At 39.6% G+C, this 25,321-nt stretch overlaps 1 protein-coding gene across 5 annotated transcripts in view; it reads left to right on the plus strand.

Annotated features, from left to right (window-relative positions):
* SLC44A5 (solute carrier family 44 member 5) overlaps nucleotides 1–22,961 on the plus strand; it is a 155,924-nt gene extending 132,963 nt beyond the window's left edge. For 4 of the 5 annotated variants that reach the window (XM_033151794.1, XM_033151798.1, XM_033151797.1 and 1 more), the window contains 10 exons: nucleotides 2,452–2,544; nucleotides 3,396–3,483; nucleotides 4,770–5,032; nucleotides 5,741–5,835; nucleotides 6,960–7,063; nucleotides 8,002–8,075; nucleotides 8,967–9,037; nucleotides 11,560–11,648; nucleotides 13,708–13,792; nucleotides 16,048–16,965. In XM_033151794.1, the coding sequence (XP_033007685.1) occupies nucleotides 2,452–2,544; nucleotides 3,396–3,483; nucleotides 4,770–5,032; nucleotides 5,741–5,835; nucleotides 6,960–7,063; nucleotides 8,002–8,075; nucleotides 8,967–9,037; nucleotides 11,560–11,648; nucleotides 13,708–13,792; nucleotides 16,048–16,160 (1,075 nt within the window). In that variant the 3' untranslated portion in view covers nucleotides 16,161–16,965. Of the gene's footprint in view, nucleotides 1–2,451; nucleotides 2,545–3,395; nucleotides 3,484–4,769; nucleotides 5,033–5,740; nucleotides 5,836–6,959; nucleotides 7,064–8,001; nucleotides 8,076–8,966; nucleotides 9,038–11,559; nucleotides 11,649–13,707; nucleotides 13,793–16,047; nucleotides 16,966–20,526 lie in introns of those variants that run through there. The other variant, XM_033151796.1, reaches the window with a different exon arrangement.
* The last annotated feature ends 2,360 nt before the right edge of the window (nucleotides 22,962–25,321 follow it).

Genomic DNA, 25,321 nt, shown 5'->3' on the forward strand with positions numbered 1-25,321 from the left:
CTGACAGAAGGCACAGCACATATTGAGCATCCAGGAGCAAACCTCTCTCATGGAGTGCACCCAGATTGCAAATATACTGTGCCAGAAGTACTATGGCCCCATTTAAGAACTGGCAAACAACACCCATAAGATTAGCTGGGCCACAACTGGTGCATATCCTTCATCCAGCTCATTATTGAGAAAGTTGTTTTTAGAAGCACTGTGAATGAAAAATTCAGTTGGGTGAATATTAATGCCACCACATGCCAGGCTATTTAACAGCCTCATCCCACAGATTCATATAAATATTCGACAGTAAAGGTGACAGAATATAATCCAGAAGTCCATGTAGAACATCTGTCAAGGTGTAGAACAGAAATTGCTCAGTAATATAGTCTAAAAGTGGTGTAAACTGCCCCGAGACCTGTGGGTATAGTGCAGTGTATAAATTCAATGAATGAATGAATGAATGTAGTCACTACACTGCTGAAGGATCCCTGTGCTAACATGGGCATTGTATTTTATTGCATATAAAACACTTATTTTCATTTAGGCAACGTTAGTTGGTTATCTTTATTGGTCTTTTCACACACCAAGCCTTTAGATCTAAAAGTATGCCACTTTTATAGTGAATTTGGTAGACTGTTTTATCAAACATTCAACATTCTTCCTGTGATGCTGATGCTGTAAGTGAGAACAGATTTCGTCCCAGTGGCAACCTATGCTTGAGTAACCAAGTGTATAGATTTTTTGAGTCTGTTGTCATAAACAGCATTTATACAGCTAACGGCTTCATCATACCAGTGCTGGAACGTTAATATGTACCTGTGCCCTTTCTTGGAGCCGATTTTCTCTCTAGTCAGCAGCATCAAAATATGGAGGCTCTTGTGGAATAAAGAGACTGTGATTTAAATATGTAACAGTCCCTTTTCATTAAAGCTATAAACATGGAATTCAGCAGTTATTTGTTGCAGCAGCAGTCAGTACTATATAATTTTATCCTTATCATTACAATTCAGAGCCACTTGGTAAAATAAGATGCTTTTATTCAAATAAGCGTCAAACAGAAACACTCTCGAAACTTTATAAACTTCCTGGTAGGAGGTAATAATGCCTTATAGTTTTGCCTCTGCATTCAAAGGTCACTTGAGGGCAATACTTGCTGATATTTATGCATAATGCATGAAAAGAAATGCTGCATGTAATAATTATGAATGCAGCAGAGCGTACCCTATAGTCAAGGCCTTGAAAAATACGTTGCTAATGACTGAGAGCTAAATGATTCCCCCCCCCCCGGCTCAGTTTAACATTTTTTCAATGAAAAGGCAATTTATATTAAGCAATAAAGCGTTTGCAATCTATTGCTAGAACAGTTAACAAGCAGTTTGTTAGAGCAAACGGTCTGTGTCTTCACTGTCAACCAAGAGATCTGTCATTAATTCCTGAAAACCACTGATTTGTGGTTATTATTCCTTAAGTAGCATAAGGTGATACTTTTCTCCAATGACTCAAAAACTATTCAAGGGGTTTCTAGCACCAGTCATGATTTTCCCATGCGGAACTACTGTTTAATGTGTTCACTATCACGCAGTGCTTGAGCCTTGGTCCATATGGGGCAGTATTATAGAAAAGCATAATCAGCTTTCCATTCCCTCATCAGTGAAGGTTGCAGAAAAATGCTTCGACAGCAAAATGCAGTAGGTAGGATGCACCTAATGAGCCCTGTTAAGTGAAAGCCCTGCACAGACACTTCCGCTTGTGAAACAGAGCTGCTTACCCCATCCTCACCAGCCCTTCAATTTGGGATTATTCTGTCTGGCAAGCTGATGGAACAGTTAGAAGAGTTCAGTGTTGAATTCTACCCACAATGTTTCACCCCTACAAACATTCCCAGAGGGAAGGAAGGAAGGAAGGAAGGAAGGAAGGAAGGAAGGAAGGAAGGATCTACTACAGTGTTGTATGGGAGCAAAAGGGAACCAGGTTGGCTGTGACATCTTAAAAACAACAACAATATGCTAAGCACTGGGAGCAGGGCTTCCGGAGAGGACAAGATGCACAGTAGCAACCACAGCTTGGACAAAAGGTGGCAGCTCAGGGGGATTTAAGAAGAAGAAAAGAATCAATGTTATGAAATCTGAAAGCAAAAACCAACGTATAGGAAAATCAATACATCTCAGAGCAAAATACATAAAAATGATAATCTAAAAAACAATGGCAGAGTGTTAAAGAGGAATGAAATGGAGAAGGAGATAGAACCGGGAACAGAATGCAACAGAAAATGGTGGAAGGCAGTAATATGAGGTTTTATAATAAAAAGAGAAAGTAGGAAACCAGAAAGAACAATAAAGAATATTTTACTAAGCAACATATCACTCAGTCCAACAAGAGTGGGAAACGTTTCAAAGGTTAAATAGGCATATAAACTTTGATATTTATGGCTTACAAATATTTTTTTCCTCTCTCTCTTTTTAGAGCAATTGGCTACATCATGTCTACATTATTCTACCCAATCATCACCTTCATCCTTATTGCAATCTGCATTTCTTACTGGGCAGTGACAGCTGTGTATCCTTCTTTGAGTAAGAAAGGTGCCTGGATGCTTTTTGCATTCCTAGTTCAGCATTTTGGCACTAAGCCAGAAAGTAAGGAGAGTGCTACCTCTTCTAAAAGAAGCTACATTGTGTGTGGTGGCGAGTGGGGAGGCGGAAGAGTCCTTGGTCAATTTTAAGTCTCAGTTGAGTCAGGTTGCACTGTTCAAGCCCAAGCTTGGCAGGAAACTGGTGTGGAAGCTTTTCAGGGGTTGCATATCCTGGGAGATCCCCACAACATTCACCGGGTGTGAACACCTTAAGTTCTTCAAGTGTTCTTATAACAGTGACAGCTAAACATCTTACGAGATTGATGCATACTTTCTCAGTGCCACATTCTGGATGAAACTTGTAGGGTAGTGGAATCTCAGTTTTGTATTACTGATACCACTTTGCATTTGGGAAAAAAAGCATCCTGGAAGAGTAATATTTATAGCTTTTTCTCTCTTGTCAAAGCGATCACCTGGAGATGTATTTTTATTTTTTATTTTTCTGTATCTGCCCATAGCTTTCCCTATGGTGTCCATATACGAAGTCATTAAATCATACCGTTTCCTTTTCTGTGCTTACCCCCAAGGTTACCCCACTGCTGTACTTGTTATTAAGCAAACTGCTTTACTCTCCTGTTGGAAGTGCTTGCAGGCACAGTAAATAGGGTTGTAGAAAGTGCATTCGCACAGTGGGTATCATATTTTATGCTAGACATGGAAAGACAGAAATTAAACGTATTCTCTTCGGCTTTCCCTGTGAATGCCAAGTATCTCTTATGCTATGTTTCTCTGTTCAGAGTCTGTGATTCTGTTTCCTACTTAACCCAATTAAATCAAGCTTTCTGGCTACATCCGGAGAACCTGTGTACAAAGTCATGGCTAATCAAAGCCTGTGCAAGTATGCAAATCTGACCTGCTACCCAGAGGTAAGCAGCATTTTATTTTATTTTTGTAAAATGCTATGTGAATTCTAGCTCTTCTTGAATGTCCTGTACATATGAAGTCAGTTTGGTAAACAACGCAGGTTCTCCACTCCCTATACTTTCTAATAATAGAACTGCACACATGAACATCATCATCATCATCATTATTTGTGTGCCTTTGTTTCTCAATTTGACCCTTTTACATGGTTTTGATTTTATTGTATCTTATGCATTGCAACTTGCAGTTATTTTTTATTGATCATGGATTAGTAATTCTTTATTGTAATTGGTAAGAGTGAATTTCTATTTAATTATTATTTGCTGAGGTTTTGAGAGTTAATTTTATTGCGTGCTATTATATTCTAAAAGATTATTGAATATTACTTTATTTGTCATTCCATTTTAAAACTATGTTTTATTATGACTTTATGTATTGGATCAGGTTATTTAAAAGTTGTGTGTTCTTTTGTGTGTATATTTAGTTGCTGTGTAATAATACAGAAAGGTGGTATACAAATTAAAAGAGAGATGAAATGAAATGTCCCACTTATTAATCATTTAGTTCAGGAGTCATCAGTATCTTCTGTAGTGCCTATGGGAGGTCTCATTAAATATCCCCTCAGAATCTCAGAATACATTGAAAACTGTTTGCTCCTCCTGCTCCGTTCATGTTTGCATGGTCTTGGTCTCTCCTTAGAACATGCCCACATTTCATTGACTGTCAGGACTGGACAACTACTGCCTCTTCCCTATTTGAACCAAAGAGTGGTGCGAAAAGCTTCCCCTCAGTGAGTGAGTGTGGTGGTAGCTGGTGTAGGTGCCTTTCTCCTATCAGAGGAGGAGAGAGTATGCCCACAACATTTTGTGGTACACTTTCTCTCTCTTTTTTTGCTCCTTTACTTGAGGCAACCATTTTGTTTTGTGCCACGCCCACAGCAGCTATTTTGTGTTATGCCACTCCCCAATGGCAGCCTTCTGTGGCTGGCGCACACAGCACTTTCTCAAGATCCCAAATGGGACCAAAAATGTTGGCTCCTGATGTAGTTACTTTATTGGCCCTTAGTTCCAATAGGAACCTTCTGTATAACCTGTGTCTAGCTGCTGCCACAGGCAAGATACTGGGTAACATGGACCATTGCTGCCAGTCTTTAGGACTATTCTCATGAAATCATTTGCCAGATGAGCTAACTACCGGTTCAGATTTATTAATGCGTTGGTGATTTAGAATTGTACTGAAACATTTTTATATCCCCTTATTTGTGACCTTTCTCCCCTCCCCTTGTCCATAGACATTCAACACAACCAATGTAACCAAGCTGTGTCCAGGAGCCCAGTGTACTTTTGCTTTCTATGGTGGAGAAAGCCTGTACCACAGATACATCTTAATCTTTCAAATCAGCAATGTGTTTGTGTTCCTCTGGCTGGTGAACTTTGCTATTGCATTGGGTCAGTGTACTCTTGCTGGTGCCTTTGCCTCTTACTACTGGGCCTTTAGAAAACCTGCTGATATTCCAGCATGCCCACTCTTTTCTTCATTTGGACGAGCAATACGGTAAGTTAATACGTCAGCATTCATTTTTAGAAACGTGCCCTATACCTTACAATGAAAAGTGGCTTTTAGAATAAAAACAGTTACAGAATTTAATACACCACTATACTTGCATGTCCAGTCGGTATACCAGAAGCAGTGCATGTGGTGGAATCAGACCACTAAGCTGCCCTCCAAACTTCACATCTTCGCTGTGGGGCAGGTTGGAGCCATGCAGTTACACTAGCAGAATTGCCAGATTGGTATGAGGGCCCCTGATGGTGCAACCACCTGGGCACATCCTACCTCCATCCAGGTAAGCAGCAGCAACGTCAGTGTAGGAAGGGCAGCTCTGTGACTTGGTCCCATCATAAGCCCTGCTTACCACATAAAGCCTCCTCTCGGTCATTAAGCCTTTCCCATTTGCTGCTTGACAGAAGATATTTAGAATCTTTGAATTGTACCCTCCCCTTAGCCCTGGAGATAGGAGCAAGCTAGAAATCAAAAGCAAAATAAAGGAATACTTTGTGTATACATGATTTATAAATATAAGAGAATTATTTAATTGCAGTATAGGAAGCTGCATTTTGCAATCTATGGATATATTCATAGTTTGGAGAGGGGGGGAGGGGGGGAGTTGTGTCAGCTGCCTCACCTGTGTTGTTTATAATAACAGCACTGTGTCCAAAAACAGATCTCTTCCTGATTCGTACCATATATTTTTCCTACTAGATATCACACTGGTTCCCTAGCATTTGGCTCTTTAATTCTTGCAATAGTCCAACTCATTAGAGTAATCCTGGAATACCTGGATCACAAACTCAAAGGTGAGTTTCATGACATTGCACATTCTCTATTCCCACTGAGAGTATGGTATATATCAGCTATGAAAGGCTGATAATCATCTCTCGGGCTCATAGGCTTGTATGGTTCAGAAATGTGAGCCACAGGTCCCTGTTTCTCTTTTAATGATGGGAAATACTGTGTGCATGCACTATGAATGCACCTGTGCAGTAACTGATGAGGTTTCCTTTTTTATAATAATCGTTCATGGAGTGCTCGGGGTGTCTGTAGTTTATGCTGCTTCTCCTTTGGCACAGGAAGAAATGAAACAATGGCCTGGTTCTCATATCACATTAAACTGAATTTTCAGTGTACTTGTGCACATTGTTGAAAAGTTCTCGGCTCTCCTCCTGCTGCTATGTGTGAGGCTTCCATAGTCTGGCTCATCATGGGCCAGGGTTGTTTTTTTATTCTTCCCCCCCAAAAAAACCACAATCAGTAAGCCCAAGAGCAAACCTTGGTCACCACTCACTGGGCAGAAACAAATGACAAACTCTAGTTAGGACATCACAACAAGCTGTACTTTGGTAAGGCAGCAGGTGGAGAAGTGACAAAGGAGAAGAGTAAGAATCTTTTCAGAAGTGTGCACCAGCACACTGTGCATTCACAGTAAACCATAGTTTGCTTTTACAAAAAAGCAGGAATGGGATGGAATGGGAAACCCTAGTACTATTATCAGTTCTGAACTATATGTCAACAACAGCTTAAATGTGCTGTGTGGCAAATCCAGTGGTTCAGTTTTGTGCTGGCTTGCAGATGATAAACTGCTAAACTACAGCATAGTAGATTCACATAGTGTTTTTTAGGTGATGGTACTCATCAATAAGAAGTACCATATCCTCTGACCTTTTTGCTGCCCATGACAGCCCTTGTGTGCTGACACCCACAACACTTTTATCAAGATACCAGTACTGGCACCCCCACTTTTTTCCATAACCCCTCACAAAACACTGTACATACTTGTTGCAAATCAGTGAGAAGGCAATCAGCCAGCAAACCCACACAGATGTGCTGGTGCAAACCAAGTCAAATCAAGTATGGACAATGTTTTCCATCTTCTTAGGTTTTCTTCTTTCTTAAGAAATGTTTCCTTTTTCCCCTCCTGCAGGCTCACAGAATGTCTTTGCTAAGTTCCTCCTTTGCTGCCTCAAATGCTGTTTCTGGTGCCTGGAAAAATTCCTCAAATTTATCAACAGAAATGCCTACATCATGGTATGTATTTTCTCTCTCTTCTTTTCCAGTATGCTGCTGTGTCATGTCTGAAGACCAGTTAGTGGTTTGGCAAACACAACCCCATAGTGATCCTTATTTTAAACTATAATATTTAGTGATATCGTCTTACTTAAAACAAAGTAAACAAAACCGTAGAAAGAAATAATGAAAACAATGGTCATGTTTGCACATGACACGATTCCTTAAACTGAGCCCTACCTTTAATCAAGGGTTTAGCATTATGTCTAAACCAATGCTCATGGTTTGTTTCACCCCAAACAGACCATGATCTATAGCCAAGGTTTGTAGTTGCCTTACTGATCATAGTCTCTTTGGAGGAAACAAACAATGAATGCTGATTTGCGTGTACAACTAAGGCAGCCAATTCCACCCTATGTAGAGTGCATTGCTGAAGTTTGTTTGGATTTGTGATTAAGGTTCTGAATGACAGGTGTGGGTACCAAGCTGTTTTGGGTCGCATTGTAAAGTTTCATTGGCGGTTTATTTCTTCCAGACAATTGGAAGACTCACTTTTTTTTCAGACTTGTGTTTAAAGTCAGTCTTAATATTTTTGTCTTAAGCATATATGGCCAGGTCCATTGTCATATTCTGTACTGCCAATCATCTGCCTGTATTTTTGGCTCCTTTACAATAATGCAAATTGTCCATTTGTGGCTTAGCTTTAGAGAAAATATTTTAGTATCTCTTAGCAGGGGACTTTTTGGGGCTCTAGTAGAAATAAAACTTGAAAAGCAAACAGAGCAGGGTGAGGTGCAGGTGGATATTTTTGTCCACAGACAACAGACAGGAAATAACATGATGCTGGACACCTTTCTTTCCTTGTATCTTGCCATTCTCATAGGTCTGGCGCCCAGCGCGAACCCTTTTCATAATGGGGCTTTCCCGCAAACAAGTTAACAGCTGTTAATATTTTGCAGATTGCGATATATGGTAAAAACTTCTGCACATCAGCCAGGGAAGCTTTCTTTCTGCTCATGAGAAACGTGGTGAGGTAAGGGGCCGTGCATTCCATAATCTGTGGACTCATCATTTAAAACATTATAAATGTGTTATTAAAATGTGACACCAGAGGGTGCTGCAGAGCAGCGAGCCTCCCACAGTGGGAAATCCCTGTTAAGCTTTATAGAATGTTTTAATTTAAATGGTTTAGAACATCAGTGTAGATCCAGCCTGTGTGACACCTGCCACTCCATAGCACTTCAAAAACATTACTAATCTATTAAATATTCAAACCATTGCCAATGTTGAAGGCCTAGGCTGCAGAAGCAACAGGATAATCTGGTGTATTGCACCATACCATTACGGGTGGGGTGGGGGGAGGAGAAACACCCTTATGAATGCTTCCCTACATTAAAACCAACAACAACAAACAATGAAAAAAACTAATGTTAAGAACGGTTTTAGTTTTGCATGATTCTTTCTGCACTAGATCTCAACTTGCAATGATTTTTTTTTTAAAAAAAATGTTTGGATTTTTACATAAGGGGGGCAGTAAAAAATGTCATCCCACTCCCCCAACACTTACCTTCTGAATTGGCATAGTACATTCCATTACTTCATTCTGTTGCTTAGTTAATTAATTAGTTCAGCAGCTTTTAAGATACTAGTCAGAAAGTGAAAGAGCACCCACCTTTTCCCCAGTATCTCAGAATATAAATCTTTTCTGCCCTTAGATTAATTAGCATGTCTGAACTCTTATCTTTAAAACTAGACTCTTCAGCACAGTGAACTATTACATTACATGGTTGCTTTAGAATTAAACTTTTCAAATTAGTTTTCACACCAAAGCTTCTCAACGATTTTCATGTTGGCTGAAAGTAGCCCTGTTTTAACTTTTGGAGATAAACCTTCTTCAATCCTGTTCATTATCTCTCTTGCATAGAGTTGCAGTGCTGGATAAAGTGACAGACTTTTTACTATTCCTGGGAAAAATTCTTGTTGCTGGAGGTGTGGGTAAGTCAACAGACTCTTTCAGTTTAATATTTTCAGCTTGGTTGAGTTAAAGGAATAGCTTGATAAGGAGCTTTGACTGAGGCTAGATCTAGACACATCAAAGAAGCATTTTAGTTTACAGCGTTGTAAATTTAAACAGGGAAAACAGGTAGAGAAAAATGAGGCTCTACGTCACCATCTGGTGGCACAGTGTTATATCGCACATACTACAGATATAAATCGCTTTTTCTTTACCAGTCTAGCTGAGAACTGAGACCTCTCTGATTTGGGCACTACTAATTCAAATGTTGTAGCCTTTTTTTAAAACCTGAGCTTTGTTCATGTAAATCTTTGTGGAGAAATCTCATTATCTTAGTGTCTCGGGACGTTCATTAATCAGATAAAGAAGGGGCTATTTAGATTATTTTACTGGCATGAATCTAAACCGACAGCAAGCAAAAGAATTCGGGTCACAATTAGATGGGAATAAGGGAAGAAATGCATGCAAGAAGAAAAACAATAGTTCCCCAAACCAATATTTATCACATATCATTATGTATGGGGGTATTTCCAACAGAGGACTAGTGACGATGCTTAATCCACTCCATGGCTGGGTTTTTAGCCCTTTTTTCCAGCTGGCCTTCAACTTCTAAACTCAACTGGAGCAAAACAGTTGGGGGGGGGAGATGTGGGTATGACTATGTGACCAGTGCTGAGATACCCTCTTCTTTGTGTTCGCTGATTCTTCCCTTTTAAAAAAAGTCCTCTGGATTTTGGAATACAGGATTGCTGAGTAACAGTTGAATTTGCGTGTAAAGAAACCCACACACACTTTGATTTATTATGGGCCATTTTAAATGAGCCCACGCCACTGGCATGAGTGGGGTAGACATACCAAGAAGCCTTGCTTTCCTGTTACGATTGAATCAAGGATGAACAAGTCAACAACAACTCATGGCTTAAAGTTCGCTAGTGATTGTTGGCTAGAGAATGGCTGGCTTATCATAACATGCAAATGCAGTCAGTGTGTAGCTCCGCCTTAACCTAGGTTTTTAGTACTGAGGGAATCCACTATATTCACAGGGTTAGGGCAAAAGAGGCTTCCTTCTTTCTCCTTAAATTTTGCAACATGTGCAAGAAATGCAACACTTTGTAAGCAGTAACATTTCACTGCTTCTCTGGAGACTTTTACTAGCTGCACTTCAAATTGTGGGAGATCATTTATCTCTACAAAGGGCGTACAGTATCTAAAAAAATAAAAGGCAGAAGGTGTTGTTTTGTAAATAAATTGAACCGAGGAGAACGTCAGCTGGCATGGAAAGGGAGCTACACAACTGTGTCCTTCAGTTGTCATGTTTAGTTATGCAGAGAACAGTCAGCCTCTCGAGCCATTTGACCTCCACACCTTGATGATTTAATTCCTGAGGACTATGAATTGAAGTCTCATACTGCAGAGAGCTATAACTTTTTGTTCCTATGGTTGTCCAGGGGAGATATGAACTATTAGATTCCTGAAGTCAAATATGGTGCAAGCCTTGTCGTGGGTTCTGAAAGCCATAAAATAAGTAGCTACTAGCCATTCAAGAAAGATGGTTAAATTGTTTGGATCAGAAACAGAAACCAGGTGTTATTTTAACATCTCCCTTCTAAATCTTTCCACTCTGATCCGGCTGAGGGCTATCTGATTGTGGAGGCAGACATCTGCAGATATATCCCTAAGTGGGTTGATAAGTGTGCTTGAAAATGTCTGCTTCCTCTGAGATTCCTGGAGGGCCAAAGCTTAGCCATTCTTGCTCTGTGCACTAACTATAAAATAATGCTAATCATGCATAGAGAGCAGGGAGTAGTGGGGTGAATTTAATCCCCACCAAATAGCAGATCAGTACTGCCCTGGCTGCCCATACAGCATTTGGCTTAGGCTCTCTGTGTTTGTCATTAATGTGAAGAGATTTAATGAAGTTTATTGTACCAAAATATTCAATTTAAACATACTCTTTATTTTTGCAATTCGAATTGATGATGTTCTGAAAGTTTGATTTTTCACTTCCTTCTTGATTTTGAACTCTTAATTTGCTGGTACCCAACTTCATCTATAATGTACTGTTTGCTGTTATTGCACATTATTTTAAAGCTGTAAAAGTAAATGAGATTTGTCTGGAAACGCAAACCATGAAATAGTGAAATTGATTAATGTTTTCCTTGTGCTTAAGGACAGATCCCTTGGGCTAATTAATTTACATGTCTTTTGCTTCCTACTTAGCACAGATGTTATCGGAAATTAATATCTCAATTTGTCATATAAAATGTTGAATCAGATATATGGAAATACACTGTAGTGAAACGGTTCTCCAAGAGTAAAAGTAGTGGTTATTTTTTTAAAATAAAATTTGTGTTTCTTTTTCCTCTTTTTAAAATTGTACTTTTCATTGCACTGTCTTCTTTACTTATAAAAGCCAGTTTGATTCATAACATGATATTATTGATTAAAATCTTCTGCTTGTGTGAATCACAGGTAATTAATCTTATCTTTCCCCCTCTTATAGGTGTCCTAGCTTTCTTCTTCTTCACACACAGGATACCAATATTCACACAAGAAGCACCATCACTGAATTACTATTGGGTCCCACTCTTGGTAAGAATATTACTAAAGTTCTTAGAAACCAGATGATCTAGGCCTGGCACCTGGCACCCACCATGGCATGGCAAATGTTAGGAACCATGGGTCCTTAACTCCCTCATTCCCCTACCCCCCCTTCCTCTAACAGTGACATCCTTTGCATTTTGACTGTTGCTGGCCTTTTTTCTCTTCATCTTAGGGCTTCGCACTGATAAGCAGCAGCTAAGGGCAGAATAGATAAGTCCAGAACAAATACACAGTTGTATTAGTGCTTCCTGGAAGATATAAGTGGCACAGTCCATGCTCACAAGATACATGGCAGGGAAGAGAGGAGAGGTCAGGGATCAACATCATAGAAAAAGACAGGGTTCAAGGTTGGGATGGTGAGTAATCAAGCACCAGAGGAGCTTGCATTAGTGAGATACTGAGTCCCATTGCTTGGGGTGGTTTATTTTATATCGCATCTAATTGTCTACTTAGGCAGGAAAGACTTGAAATCCAATGAGTCTGCAAGAGCGCTGCAGATCCACAATTAAAGCCACGGTCAGGCATTCTCCCGAACTTGTGGGAATAGGGCAGTAGGACCCTGCCCTCAGTATTCCTGTGAGTTCTAGTACTTCCTGCTGGGTTTTTTTAAAATGGATGTTAATTGAAGAAACTCTTCCCCAAACTGGGAACCCTGATAAGTCTGGGTTCCTGCTTGCAGGGAGATTTATAAAAGCACATTAAAACTCCCTTTAGGCCTTTGCATTAATCACAGCAAGATCTGAAAAGCAGCTTGCAAGCCATGGACATTGCAGGCATTGCCTTCACCCATGGTTTAAACCTTTGTCTGTTCAGAAAATTACCTGAACATAGCTCATGTCTTCTCATAGTTTAAAGTAAGGAATGCTTGTTTTCTCTGTTTATTCAGACAGTTGCAATCATCTCTAAGCAATATACAGAAACTCAATACAATGATTTTTTTAAAAAACAACAACAACCCCAAATTATAAAACCAGAAATCAGAATGCCTGCTGGAGTTTTATTTGTTTTTTTATTTAAGTCTTCAGTAGATGTCTGACCTAAACTGGAAGGGAGTTCAATAAAATCAGGCCCATCAGGCTCCTGTGAATACAAGCAGTGCAAAGACCTCACTGATCAGGCAAGGACTTAAGGGATCAGGAGGTACCTGACATATCCTGGAGCCTAAGTTTTTAAGGGGCTTGTAAATGAATATAATGAGCACTTACACTTTACATTGTGGGTGCCCTTTGCGGGATCGCACATGGTGCTACAGTTCCCAGGGAGCTTACTGGCAAACGGACTGGCTTGCCTCTCAGTGTTATTTTTTGGAGGTTCACGCCAGCCTCAGTAATCAAGTTTCTTGCTTGGAGGTGGGGCCAGCCCCATTTATAAATAGGGGGTGGAGCCGACAATAGCCAGGCAGTCGGCTCTGGAGATTCACCCTCTATACTCTCCCTTTGTTTAATGTTTCTTGTTTGCAGGTTAACTTTTTCTTCCTGTTTAGCGGGCGCTGCTACAGTCTTTGACTGGTTGCTGTTGAAGGACTGGGAAGAAATTTCCGTGCATTGGCAGGTTTTGTCTTTCTCGCAGCAATTCGTCACAACTTTGGCAGTAATGGCCTTGGGTGGAATCCTTTAGTCTTTTCTTCCTTATATGGAGGGGGGCTGCGGTGGTGATTCCAGGGTCCCCCTCTTAAAGGGGTTATATATATGGGTGTCACTGGCCATACACTGAAAGGTCATCAGTGAACTACTCTGCATGCAGGGATATGGGCTGGGCTGCCTGCTACACTTACGTCTCACAGAGCACCCCCATATCCCATTTACCCTGATGAGCCCCAGTTCCCCCCAGCTGGGGGGCTGGGAGGGATACACGCCCAAGGCTTAAGCCAAGGTCTTCCTACATTCGGAAGTTTAATAAATTTGTGGCCTAATTTTAATTCCATATAACATTGTCAGAGTCTTTATTCTTTCCTTTTGATCCCTGGCTGTCGCCGCCTGGTCACGTAATATTATTTAATTCCCATATGATAGTGTATAATTAACATGTTTCTTCCTCCTTTTTTCAGACGGTCATTATAGGCTCTTACCTAGTTGCACATGGTTTCTTCAGTGTCTATGCAATGTGTGTTGACACACTTTTCCTCTGCTTTTGTAAGTAATGGGCTCTTTCTTGTTTACTTTCCTCTTTTTGATAATGCTAAGATAAAGAATATGCAGTAGGAAGCCATTGCTGTTTCTCTCATTGTGCTGTTTGATCCATTGCAATCTTCACTACACAAAAGTTTATGAATTACAGCAATATCAGATGTGGCTTCATTAGTTCAGTCGGTAAAATGTGACTATTCAGTAGACCAGCTGGTCTTCAGAGACTGTTTCATAATAAATACTAACATGTTGCTACCAGGTGCTCTGTAGCATCATGTTGTCCAGTGGTGTTTCACTTAGATGAATGCTGTGTCCACCCGTCCCCCGCTAATAACAGCCTTGCAATTTTTGTAAGAATGTTGTATTAATTTAAAATAATGTAAAACTGTATTCTCCCTAGAGGGGCTGAATGTTTAATATACATTGGCATGATGAACATATATCAGTCCTTATTCACACGTTAATCGGAGCTAGGTATTAGCCATATAACATATTTTCGGTATCAAGACTCTTGTAATGCCACGACAGCTAGATGATAGCTAGATATGTACCTTGGAACACATGCAAAATACTTATCATTACCACTATAATCAGCCCATAAACACCTGGAATTCACAATATTATTTGAATAAGCGAAAACTTGCCTTCTATCCAGTTATCGTTTTATTTTCTATGCACCCCTGATTTTCTGTTCCTCTGCAATATTGATCTCCAATATAAAGATCTCCCCCTCCCCCCGCTCCGCTTTCTGACCACCTTCTGAGCAAAGGACCCAGCTATCTTGAGGCTGCAATCTATAACTGGAAGCTGATTGCCACCGCCATTTTGCATGCACGTTGGCTTTTTCTGCCATTTCAGTGTGTGCAAGTATTCTTGTGAAAGTTCTAGCACTCGTCTAAACTGTGAATCGCTTGTCTCTCGAAAATCACTTCAAAAAATTGGTTTGAGCAGGAGATGGTGATCTACAATCTTGGTGTGCATTCATAAAACTGATTTATTATGTTGGACTGCACAGAAAAAGTCAACTTGAGTTGTTGACTTCCAACAACTAATTTGTTATGAATGGTTGGGTGGATAGGATGTTGTTCATCCTCAAAAACAAGTTTGTTGCCATTATTCAAATTTAAAAATAAGGCTTTGACAAGCGAGCTTGGAAAGGGTAACTCTCCACCCAATGTATCCCACATAGTGAAATAAAGGATCAGATTCTGAAGTTGTCAGCTGAATTTGTGAAACTTTATGGTGGATTAAATTTCTCGAAGAACGCAGGCCATAGGCATCCCAGTTGTTGAGTGAAACCTCTGTAATTGCATAGCACCATCATATATTTTTATGAATTGGCAGTTTATAAATACAATTTACAATACAATTTAACAGCAGTGCATCTGAAAACTGCACTTCTTAAACTCAAAATGATGTTCTTCCAAGTTCAATCAATTTATTCTTGGACTCCACCCCTCCCTCCCCTTCACCTAAGACCACCAAAAATGCAATTGTGGGATGAAGTTTGGGCCCTTGGATTAGTGCAATCCTTTTCCAAATGTGCTTTCTGAGAACAGGCCACTAGAAAGCTTTTCTGTGCAAGCCCTACCGAAATGAATGACATGGGTGTCATAATGTGTAAAGGAATGCAGTGACGACCACGGAGCCTGTGAAAGAGGCTTTAACAACTCCCATCAGCCTCCGCCAATACTGCAGGCACAAGCTTGGCGAAAGCTGCCCTTATAATGTATATGTGTGTCCTCTATTTTGCTGAGCAACTCTCCAAAGATATCAGCAGAGTCTGACCTCTTGTGGCAAAAATAAAAAGTAGAATAAGAAAGAGCCAGAAATAATAATGATGCAGATTTTTCACATGGGATGCAATATTCTTAGGAACAAAGTACTGTTATTACAAGGTGGTCAAGACCCCAAAGTATGAGATTCATAAGAAAACAGGGCCTTCAGTAGAAAATCCAGCTTTACTACCAAGCGCAGAATAATCACTTTTAATATATTGCATGTGCAGAAGTGTTAAACGCAACGTTGCTCAACATTGGTTGTGGTCTACCTTCTGTTTATATTAAAAGGTGGGTATTAGCATTTTCGTGGCAACCTGCGACACCACCAGCAACACTAAAATTCAGTTCTCTTGTAACTAGTATTCAAATGTTGTTTCTTTTCCTCCCTCTGAATCTCTGTCTCTTTCTCTCTCGATTTCATTTGTGTTTGACTGCATGGCTGCTTGCTGCTCTGGCTCCTTTTGATCGCTTCGCATTCAGGTGAAGACTTGGAAAGGAATGATGGTTCTACAGCAAAACCCTACTACATGTCAGCTAGTCTACACCGGATTTTGGGAAAGAAGGAACTGAGTCCTAAGAAGTTAATGGGATAATGTTTGCTTTTGGTTTTCTTTTAAATGTGAAAATGGCAACAGTGTCAGTTTTAAGATAAAATAAGCAGGATCCATATTATTTAGACTAAAGATTTTTTTTTGTTTTAGGTATAAATGATGCTTGTGGTTAATGAATGATTTGTGTTTGCTTTGTACTATCTAAAAATGAGCAAATGGGCAACATTTAAAACCATTATTTAACAGCTGTGAAACAAGGCCACATCATAGTTTTTATAGAGTGCCTATGGAAAAGTGTAAATGTGAAGCTTTTTTAATATTTAGTGTTTAATAACTTTTCTAACTCAAGATTTTGCTGTTTGAAATGACAGCCGTTTTGATAAATTTTTATAGGTGTATATTTGTAAAGGATATTCAGGCAATTTTTGAAAGCACTACAGTGATTCCTAATTAGCCATAAACAGATCAAGACTAGTAACCAGCAGGTGGTCCTAAATTTGTAATTATGGTGCTATGGCTGTATTTTTACTGTATATGCTGGTCGACAGCAACTTAAACTGTGATTAAATTGTATTGATGGTTCCCTATGACGAAGAGCAAATTGCTATGTCAGTCTCCCCCACTACAGATGTTACATGTAGGGGGGGGGGAGAGATTAGCATCATACTGAGTCATCTCCAAGAATGCAATGAAATATTGTTTGAATTGCCTAGAATGAGAGTCATATTATTAAGGATAAACTGTTTTAAAAGGGTCTTGTGCCAGGGATAACATTTTAAGGATAATCTAGGCCAAGCAATAGCCTTTTTCCATCTGATGCAATATTAAATCTGTGGTGTAATTTTTTTTTATATAAAAAAAATGATTAGTGGTACTGCTTAAGTGTGCCATGGTTTTGTCCTGTGTTGTGTTAAGATTTAGCTCTATCGGAAATACAGAAAGCCCGCAACTTACATGAGAGTTGTGTTATACATAGTGAAAACCCATAAAGTTCAATGATGGGTGGGATTGCCAAGTATTTTTTTCATGGAACTCAACCCGCTTTCTGCCCCTTTTAGAAGTTTTAAAAACTTTTTTCTTTTTTTGCTGTCCGCGTAAAGCTGAATGCACACAAGTTAAATGATGTGTGCAAGTTGCGGCCTTACCTTAATCAAAGAATGAAATCCAACTTGGTACCGTGTCTTCCCCTGTGAAGAAAGCCCTCCTGGACTAGCTAAAATCCCCAACTGAAGGTTTTGCATTGTTGTTGTTGTTTTGTTTGCAGCCATCTCAACTGCTGCTAAGTGGACAGAGAAATAGAATGAGATATGTGTGGCTTAAGTTGCTTTGAGCCCCTCTATTTATGTGAACAGGGACCCAGGTGGCGCTGTGGATTAAACCACAGAGTCTAGGGCTTGCCGATCAGAAAGTCGGGGGTTTGAATCCCTGCCACGGGGTGAGCTCCCGTTGCTCGGTCCCAGCTCCTGCCCACCTAGCAATTCAAAAGCACGTCAAAGTGCAAGTAGATAAATAGAGACCACTCCGGCGGGAAGGTAAATGGCGTGTGCTGCTCTGGTTCACCAGAAGCGGCTTTGTCATGCTGGCCACATGACCCGGAAGCTGTCTGCGGACAAACGCTGGCTCCCTTGGCCTATAGAGCGAGATGAGCGCCGCAACCCCAGAGTTGGACACGACTGGACCTAATGGTCAGGGGTCCCTTTACCTTTATTTATGTGAACATCCAATTATTTTACATATGAAGGAAGAAATATGTGTCATGCTAATGAGCATCCTGGCCAATCACTGACTAAAGCAAGAACTACATCTGAGTGTCGTTTGAGAAAACACCAGTGATTGAACACCAGCTCAGTATTCCACATAATAAAGTTCAGTTTCATAATATTGAAAGTGCAGAAACATTGTAGCTCCCATCAACTATGGAAAGCAAGTGACCATATTGCTCCATAGACAACAGTGGGAAAGTACCAACTGTGCAAAGATGAGAAACAGATATTAGAACAGGACTCTTGCAGGTCAAATCTGTGTTGTTATATGTGCTTATTGGTGGAAACTGAATGAAGAAACTAAACCTCAGAAAATTGAGAGGCTTCAACACGTCTATAGCCTTTGGTTAAGGGCTTACTTTAAGGTAACTTCCTTTATTCACCCCTAAACTATATAATAATTGCAGGATTCAGCTGAATTACAATAATGTAATTTCTGCTTTTCTGCTTGTTTTGTTCCAGGGTCATGAGAGACTTCTGAAATTAGTGTAGCATGTTGTGTTTGGTTTTTTTTTTAAAATACAATGTTATTTTGAGCTCTCTAACCCCCTTTGATATAATAGCCCTCCATCATTAAGGCAGGAATGACTGGCTATATTTATGGAGAGCATTCAGTGGAAATTCATGCCCAAAATGAATAGTTATTTGTGAAACGGTGGCCTATTTCTTATACAAGTAACTGAGCATGTCAGTCTTAAAACTGGAGTTTTCCCAAATTCACTCAGATGAACAGTTTGAACTCCACATAGCCATTTCATTTCAGTGGCAGACAGGTGTCAACCACCACTCCTTGGCCTATTACAGTGAATCTTGTTACTAAAAGAGGAACCTGTCAATGTGGCCTGAAGACCTTTCTTTAACCCCCCTGTAATTTTACCCGCAAGCAAAGACTTGTTTCAAGGTGAATATATTTTGGATTGGGATGCTTAAATCGTAGATGACTAGACAACTGAAATACATTCGATTAATTTACTATGCACTCAACTACGTGCACACTTTTCAAGGCATGTTATCTATTTTCATTCCAGATGAATGTAGGCATGGGGTTAGATCCAGGGGGAACTCAGATAAAGGGTGATGGTAGTAGAAACTAGCTTTCCCGCCCACTCCTCAACCCAGGAAATCCCACCTATCCTCCTAAAAGCCTCTCTTAAGTGTCAGTGGACCCTGCTGAATGAGGTGGGCTATAAGGAGAAACAGGGACTCCTTGAAAACCATTTCATAAGCAAAGCGGCCACCTGTGGAAGATGCCTCAACTTGATTTTCAGAGATCTCCTCCATGCTGCAGCTCACCCCATTCACCAGGGTCTTCCAGCCTTTAGGAATGACTTTTCAAGGGTCTGGGGACTGCGAGGAGGAAGAGCCAGAAAGGTCAGCTTCTGCCAGCCTCCTCTCCGCAGGCTGGCCCAACTAATAATATGTAGTCCCTAAGTCTCGGACACAATAGGAAGTGGGAAACAGGTATATTCTTGGATTATTGATCATTTGCATACTATCAATGTCATCCATTACTGGATGACCACAATATAATGTCCCAAATACTGCTATAAGTTAATAAGCAATTGGTTATTGTTAGCAACTGGTGGTCCTGGAAGCAGATGTGTTGCCATCAAAAGATGTTGTATTGAGACACGTTGGAAGCCCTGAGATCAGCATCTCTGTGCGAATTGGGGATGAGCATGAATCTGCATTGGCAGATTTTGCTTATGCAAAAAACATCCATTGTGCTGAATCAGGCCAATAGTGTACTTACTCAGTGTACTTCCTCTGGTCTTATACTGCTTTTGAAATTAATAGACTAATTCCAATTGATCTCAATCAATTAGGCAAGACACTAGCCTGATTTTCAGGTTTGACATACCAGGATATATTTCAGTATGCCTAAAGTTGTGTCCAAGATCTTAAGATGCAACCCAAGTTACAGCTTTAACCTGGAAACTTTGTAAGCTGCACCTCCACAAATGTTTAGGATTCGTGTCCAAAGTGTCAGATGTTTTTGAGGGGAACACCCTAGAGCCATTTTATCAATTAAGCAACTAAGAAAACTGTGAAAATGCAAAGCAATAGCACTGAAATTTGGCATTCATGCAAAAGAAATATCTGCTAAATTGTTGCAAAGAGAAAACTTGGTATACAAAATTCCTGAATATCTTTCTCGGAAATGAATGTGAAAACTAGGGAATAATTTATTTTTTGAAAGATAAATACTTTTGAACTTGATTGATGTGTTTCTTAATCCTTGGGCCAAATCCTGCTGTTTATTATAATGTCAGTTTTAGGCATAACGTGTTTTAACATAAAAGCTAAAGCTTGATTAAAATGCACTTCCTCGCTTTTGAGTATTGGGCAAATCATTTCGAGGTGAGATGATTAAATTTTGAATAAGGCTTTGATCCTGCACCCATTCATGTCAAAGGAAGGCAAATGTCTCATTGACTGAACTGGTGCAGCATCTGGCCGACGCAATGAAAAAGGGCTGATTACATTATTGCACCAGCGTTTACAGTATAGTAAACGCCAAACCATCCAGTATTGAAAATACACTGAGGATTTTGCTGTTGTGCACGAAAAAGGTCAGCAGGTGGCAGAATTGCTTTTGTATTACATTGGTTTGATTGTTTACTCTTTGACATTCTTCCTCCTAGTGGAAGATTTAGAAAGTCATGATGGCTCTGCTGAAAGACCTTATTACATGAGTAAATCTCTGCTGAAGATTCTGAACAAGCAGAACATGCAAACCAAGAGACAATAGGAAATGCCCAGTGTCCTAAACCACGCAATCATGTTTCGTTTGATGCATTGTTTCTTCAATACGGTATTGATTGTCAGCTATCATTTGCGCATGTTTTATACCAAAGCTATTGTAGATGTGAAGCCATCAAAAGTTTGTAACGGCATTGTGTGTGTGTGTGTGTGTGTGGTTTGTTTGTTTTTAAATCCAACAACAAAAACCATGGGAGCATTTTTTTATACTGAGGTTTTTAAAATTATTTTTATTCTCTCTCTCCCTCCCCCGCCCATTTTGCCTTTAATTCTTGTGGCTTGGGTATTTGGAATGAAAGATTGTTAAAATGTCTGGCTGCTTTTTCTGTTGATTTTTTTTTAAAAAAAAGAAAATATGTGAAAATATGTTTTACTGTTGCGGATTTTGCTCTGCGCGAGTGAAGAGATTTTAGAAAAGTTAAGTTTTCTTAAAAAATGAAAAGGTCCTTTTCCATTTAGGTGGTCACAGAATACGTCAATGTCTCTTGGTTGCATTTAGAGCCTTGCCAGTCTCCTAGCCTGTACAGCTGTGTGCTCTATGACAAAGTGCCTTACTGGCTAATAATATTAACTAGCTTATGTTTTGAAGTTTACAAGCGCCATTTGAAACACAAAGCTACTAACTGCTTGACGAAATAAACAAAACTGTCTTTCAGCTTACTTGAAATGTATTGATACGAATCTGTTCCTTTGCCCCTCTGTGAAATATTTGCAGTATCTACATTTTCCTGCTATCATCTCCAAAAAATAAAACAGTAGAGTGTGGTATTTTTTAGAGAATTGCTTAGGGACTTTTGGGTTTCTAATGCTTAGCTTTATCTGTGTTGAATGTATGCTGCAAGAAACCTTTAAGCAAGGCCTAGCTTACAAAACTCTCTGTTTAGAGGAACTATCCATGTATATGTTTGGTGCATGGGACCCTGATGCACTGGTTCCATGCATCCATTCCTCATACTCAGCCTGTGCTATGCTAACCTTCAGCTTCAACAGGTGATGTGGTCCCCATGTAGGAAACATATGCAAAATTTTGAACAATGTGGTACCCCCTCCCCCAGAACTTCCCACTCTCCCAGTTTAAAGATGTTTGAGAATAGGGTTACCAGCTGTCCTTTGTACCTGTGCCTTTTTAACAGTAGCCTGGCTGTGGCTTGTTGGAATGATCAGATGATAATTTCTCTCTCTCCATACTATTAAATGCTTCAGCGGTTACCATAATTCCTGCATATTGAGCTGCTGTTAAAAACACAACTCCAGAGATTACCTGAAAAGCTGCCAAACTCTGACGCGGTTGCTACCCTAAGCACCTGATGTAGGTTTACATATTCCTGGAGTTAATGGGGAATTAACTTTTTTTTTCTTCTTCTTGCTGGCCTTGTGTTTGCAGAATATTTCTTTCCCGATTCCAGCGGTGGTGAAATAACCACTCTGCAGTTTCCACAGTTAACATTATGCTGTCAGTGGCATAAGTCCTGACAGAGCTGCTTCTTTAAACAGATGTGGTATGTATGTCCCTTTGGGCATTGAAATGCCTCCCCCCCGTCACAATAATAGCTACAGCTAATAACAACTGTAGCATATAAGCCCTCCTAACAGGAGATAATAGTGGCATGCCAACCATAGCTATGGTGCAAAAAGTGCTTATGTATCTTAGGCCCAAAGGAGAGAGAGTAGACAACTTATGGTGTAAATACTGAAATTCATTGTCCAAATTAGTTTCCACTTCCGTAACACCCTATACTATTTGTTCAACAGTAAAGGAGGGGAGGACTGCAGCTTCACAACACTCCAATCTTAAATGCATTTGCTTGTCTGTAAGTTCTGTTGATTTCAAGTAAGTGTGTCTACAATCAGAGAGTTTAAAATACTGGACCAGATATAAAATTGGCTTTATTAAAGTAAGAGATATGGGACCAGGATTTAATTTTTAGAGCTTTTCTTACAGGGACTTGCACCTTCATAGAAGGTGGTTAGCTAGTTAGGGCTGTACCACACACCTGTTTCAATTCTTTAAAGAACTACACCCCTACTATTTAAATTAGAAGAAATGGGAACAAAAAGATGCATACTACACTTGTGTAAAGTGTTTATTGCTTTGTTGACTAGTGTGAAATGCTTTGTTTTTAGGCTCTTGCTAAAATGTTATTTTATAAAAACGACTCTTAATTTTATAACTTTTGATACCGAATTATTGCTTCCCTTGTAAAATGTTGGTAATTTGCACTTCACAGTATTAAAACTTAAGAACATAATGGCTTCTTCAGTCTTTGAAATGTATGGCTAATAGTACTAATATTGATCATTCATGCAGTCTGTTTGTTTGTTAAAAAAAAAAAAGAGGGCCTATCAGCATCACAAATATGTATTCATAAATTGCATGGTGGCAAATGAAAGACCTTGTTGTCAGTTTCCCCTGTGATCACATTTCTACCTTAAATGTGATTTTAAAGACGGTCTGTTTTTCTCCTTTTTCGTTTTTTGTTAATTTAACCAAATTAACATGAGCACACGGCCACCTGAGCTCTAAAATCTTTTTGCTTCTGCTGTGCAGAAATATTAGGGACATATTGTTGAAAATATCTTTTCAGAACTAAAATGTTTAATATTTAACACAATTTGTTGTTCCTTATTGTTTTACAGCTCTTGAGGTTCTAATAAAGATTTAGATAAAGAAAAAGCACCTTTCTGTTTTTGTTCCTTCTTAGCTGGTGAAGAGTCATAGCTTAGTAGTAGAGCAGGCAAAAGTAGTAGATTGCCAGGTTCAATCCCTGACATCTTTAGGTAGACCTGGGAGAGAACCCTGACTCAAAAGAAGGCTGCTGCCAGTCAGCATAGACGATCCTGAACTACATAGACCAATGACCTGACTCTGTATAAGGCAGCTTCCTCTGTTTCTATGTACCATAATTTTGAAAGGGTTCTCATTGTGTTACTATTGTGCATAACCCCATTCTCATCACTTCACTGAAGCTTTTGATATTCATGTACTCAAAAGTATAAGCAAGTATTAGGGCAAAACATTCCTAATTTCACATATACATTAATGTGGTCCAAACTAGCAGTGAATAACCAGGAACGAAACCTTGGGGTGATAGTGGATAGCTCAATGAAAGTGTCTACCAGGTAAGCAGCAGCTGTGAAAAGGGTAGGATAGGCAGGGTTTTTTCTCATGCTGTGGATAATTTAAAAGTACAGTGGTACCTCGGGTTAAGAACTTAATTCGTTCTGGAGGTCCGTTCTTAACTTGAAACTGTTCTTAACCTGAGGTACCACTTTAGCTAATAGGGCCTCCTTCTGCTGCCGTGCCACCGCCATGCGATTTCTGTTCTCATCCTGAAGTAAAGTTCTTAACCCGAGGTACTATTTCTGGGTTAGCGGAGTCTGTAACCTGAAGTGTCTGTAACCAGAGGTACCACTGTAAAACAGGCTTATGCCAGTGTTAACAAACTTGAAGACTCCTTGCCCTTTTTCCTATTCCCCCTCCCCTCAAAATTTGCTTTTATAGAGGAAAGGGGCCCATAAGGAGTGACTTGCACACAGTAACTAAAATAGTTTAACAGTTAGTTGAGCCTCACATCTTCCTCTAGTCACGCAAACGACCTGAGGAGTGGTGGAGTCAATTCACTGTCAATTGAACAACACAATCTGTTAGATAATATGTGCTGTTGTCAGAGAGATTATAGGTGTATTTAGATACTTCTGCACAATTATTTCTAACTGTAATGGCAGCCTCACATAGACCACACTGAGGTACATTGAGGTTACCAACACATGGGTATACAGTGCTCAGTGAACCCAATAGAACTGACAAAATGCACTCCTAGCCACAGAGGACTCTTGGGAATCTAGTGACAAGGATGTATCTATATATCTTTAGGGGCCAGCCAAAAGCTTTCCAGTATAAACAGGTCTTTGGCCTTTTTTAGAAGTGGATGGGCAAAGCAACTATGTGGGATCTAATGTCTATTTGTTTGGTTATAAGTTGCTTTGGGTTACCCTGGCCAAGATAAAGCAACTGACCAATTTAATAAATAAAATAAATTTCCATCAGCAGTGATGCAAAGCTTGTTCAAATGTAGCAACCCCTTCCACCTTTTCCTTCAATCCCAACCCATTCTGTATTGCAGCATTGGGCCTCAGCACTGCATATTAATTCAGTGTTAATTATAGTTCTAAAAAAAGACACTAGAAAGTGATCCAAGGATCAACCTAAGGAAACTAATGGGTCTTGTTTTCTGGAGAGTTGCAGGATATTTCTGTTTTGAAAACATTAAAAAAAACCTGAAATGTATAATAGAGATTTAGATGTTGTTAAGACCTGTTCATATTCAAGCGGGAAGAAAGTAGATGGTGCTGAGATTCTTTCATATGCCATCATCTTTACTCAGAAACAGATAAAAGAAATAGTACTAAACAAATATCACATGCATTGCTATCTGCTTGGAAATTCTTGAACTAGGTGTATTTTTTTGGAAAGTAGAGAAACCATTTCTTTATCCTGCAACACACCTGGAAAACTTCAGAACACTGTAATAATTATTAACATATAATTGAACAACAATATATAATCCATCACCGCTAAATTCATCATCCCAGACTAAGGCAAAGAATGCATTTGTAATCTAAAAGTAAAAGGGTTGCTGAAAGTCCAAGACCTTTCATGTTCACTCCGTATGCACA

The sequence above is a fragment of the Lacerta agilis genome, chromosome 6, assembly GCF_009819535.1.
Source record: "Lacerta agilis isolate rLacAgi1 chromosome 6, rLacAgi1.pri, whole genome shotgun sequence".
NCBI classification, from domain to species: Eukaryota; Metazoa; Chordata; class Lepidosauria; order Squamata; family Lacertidae; genus Lacerta; species Lacerta agilis.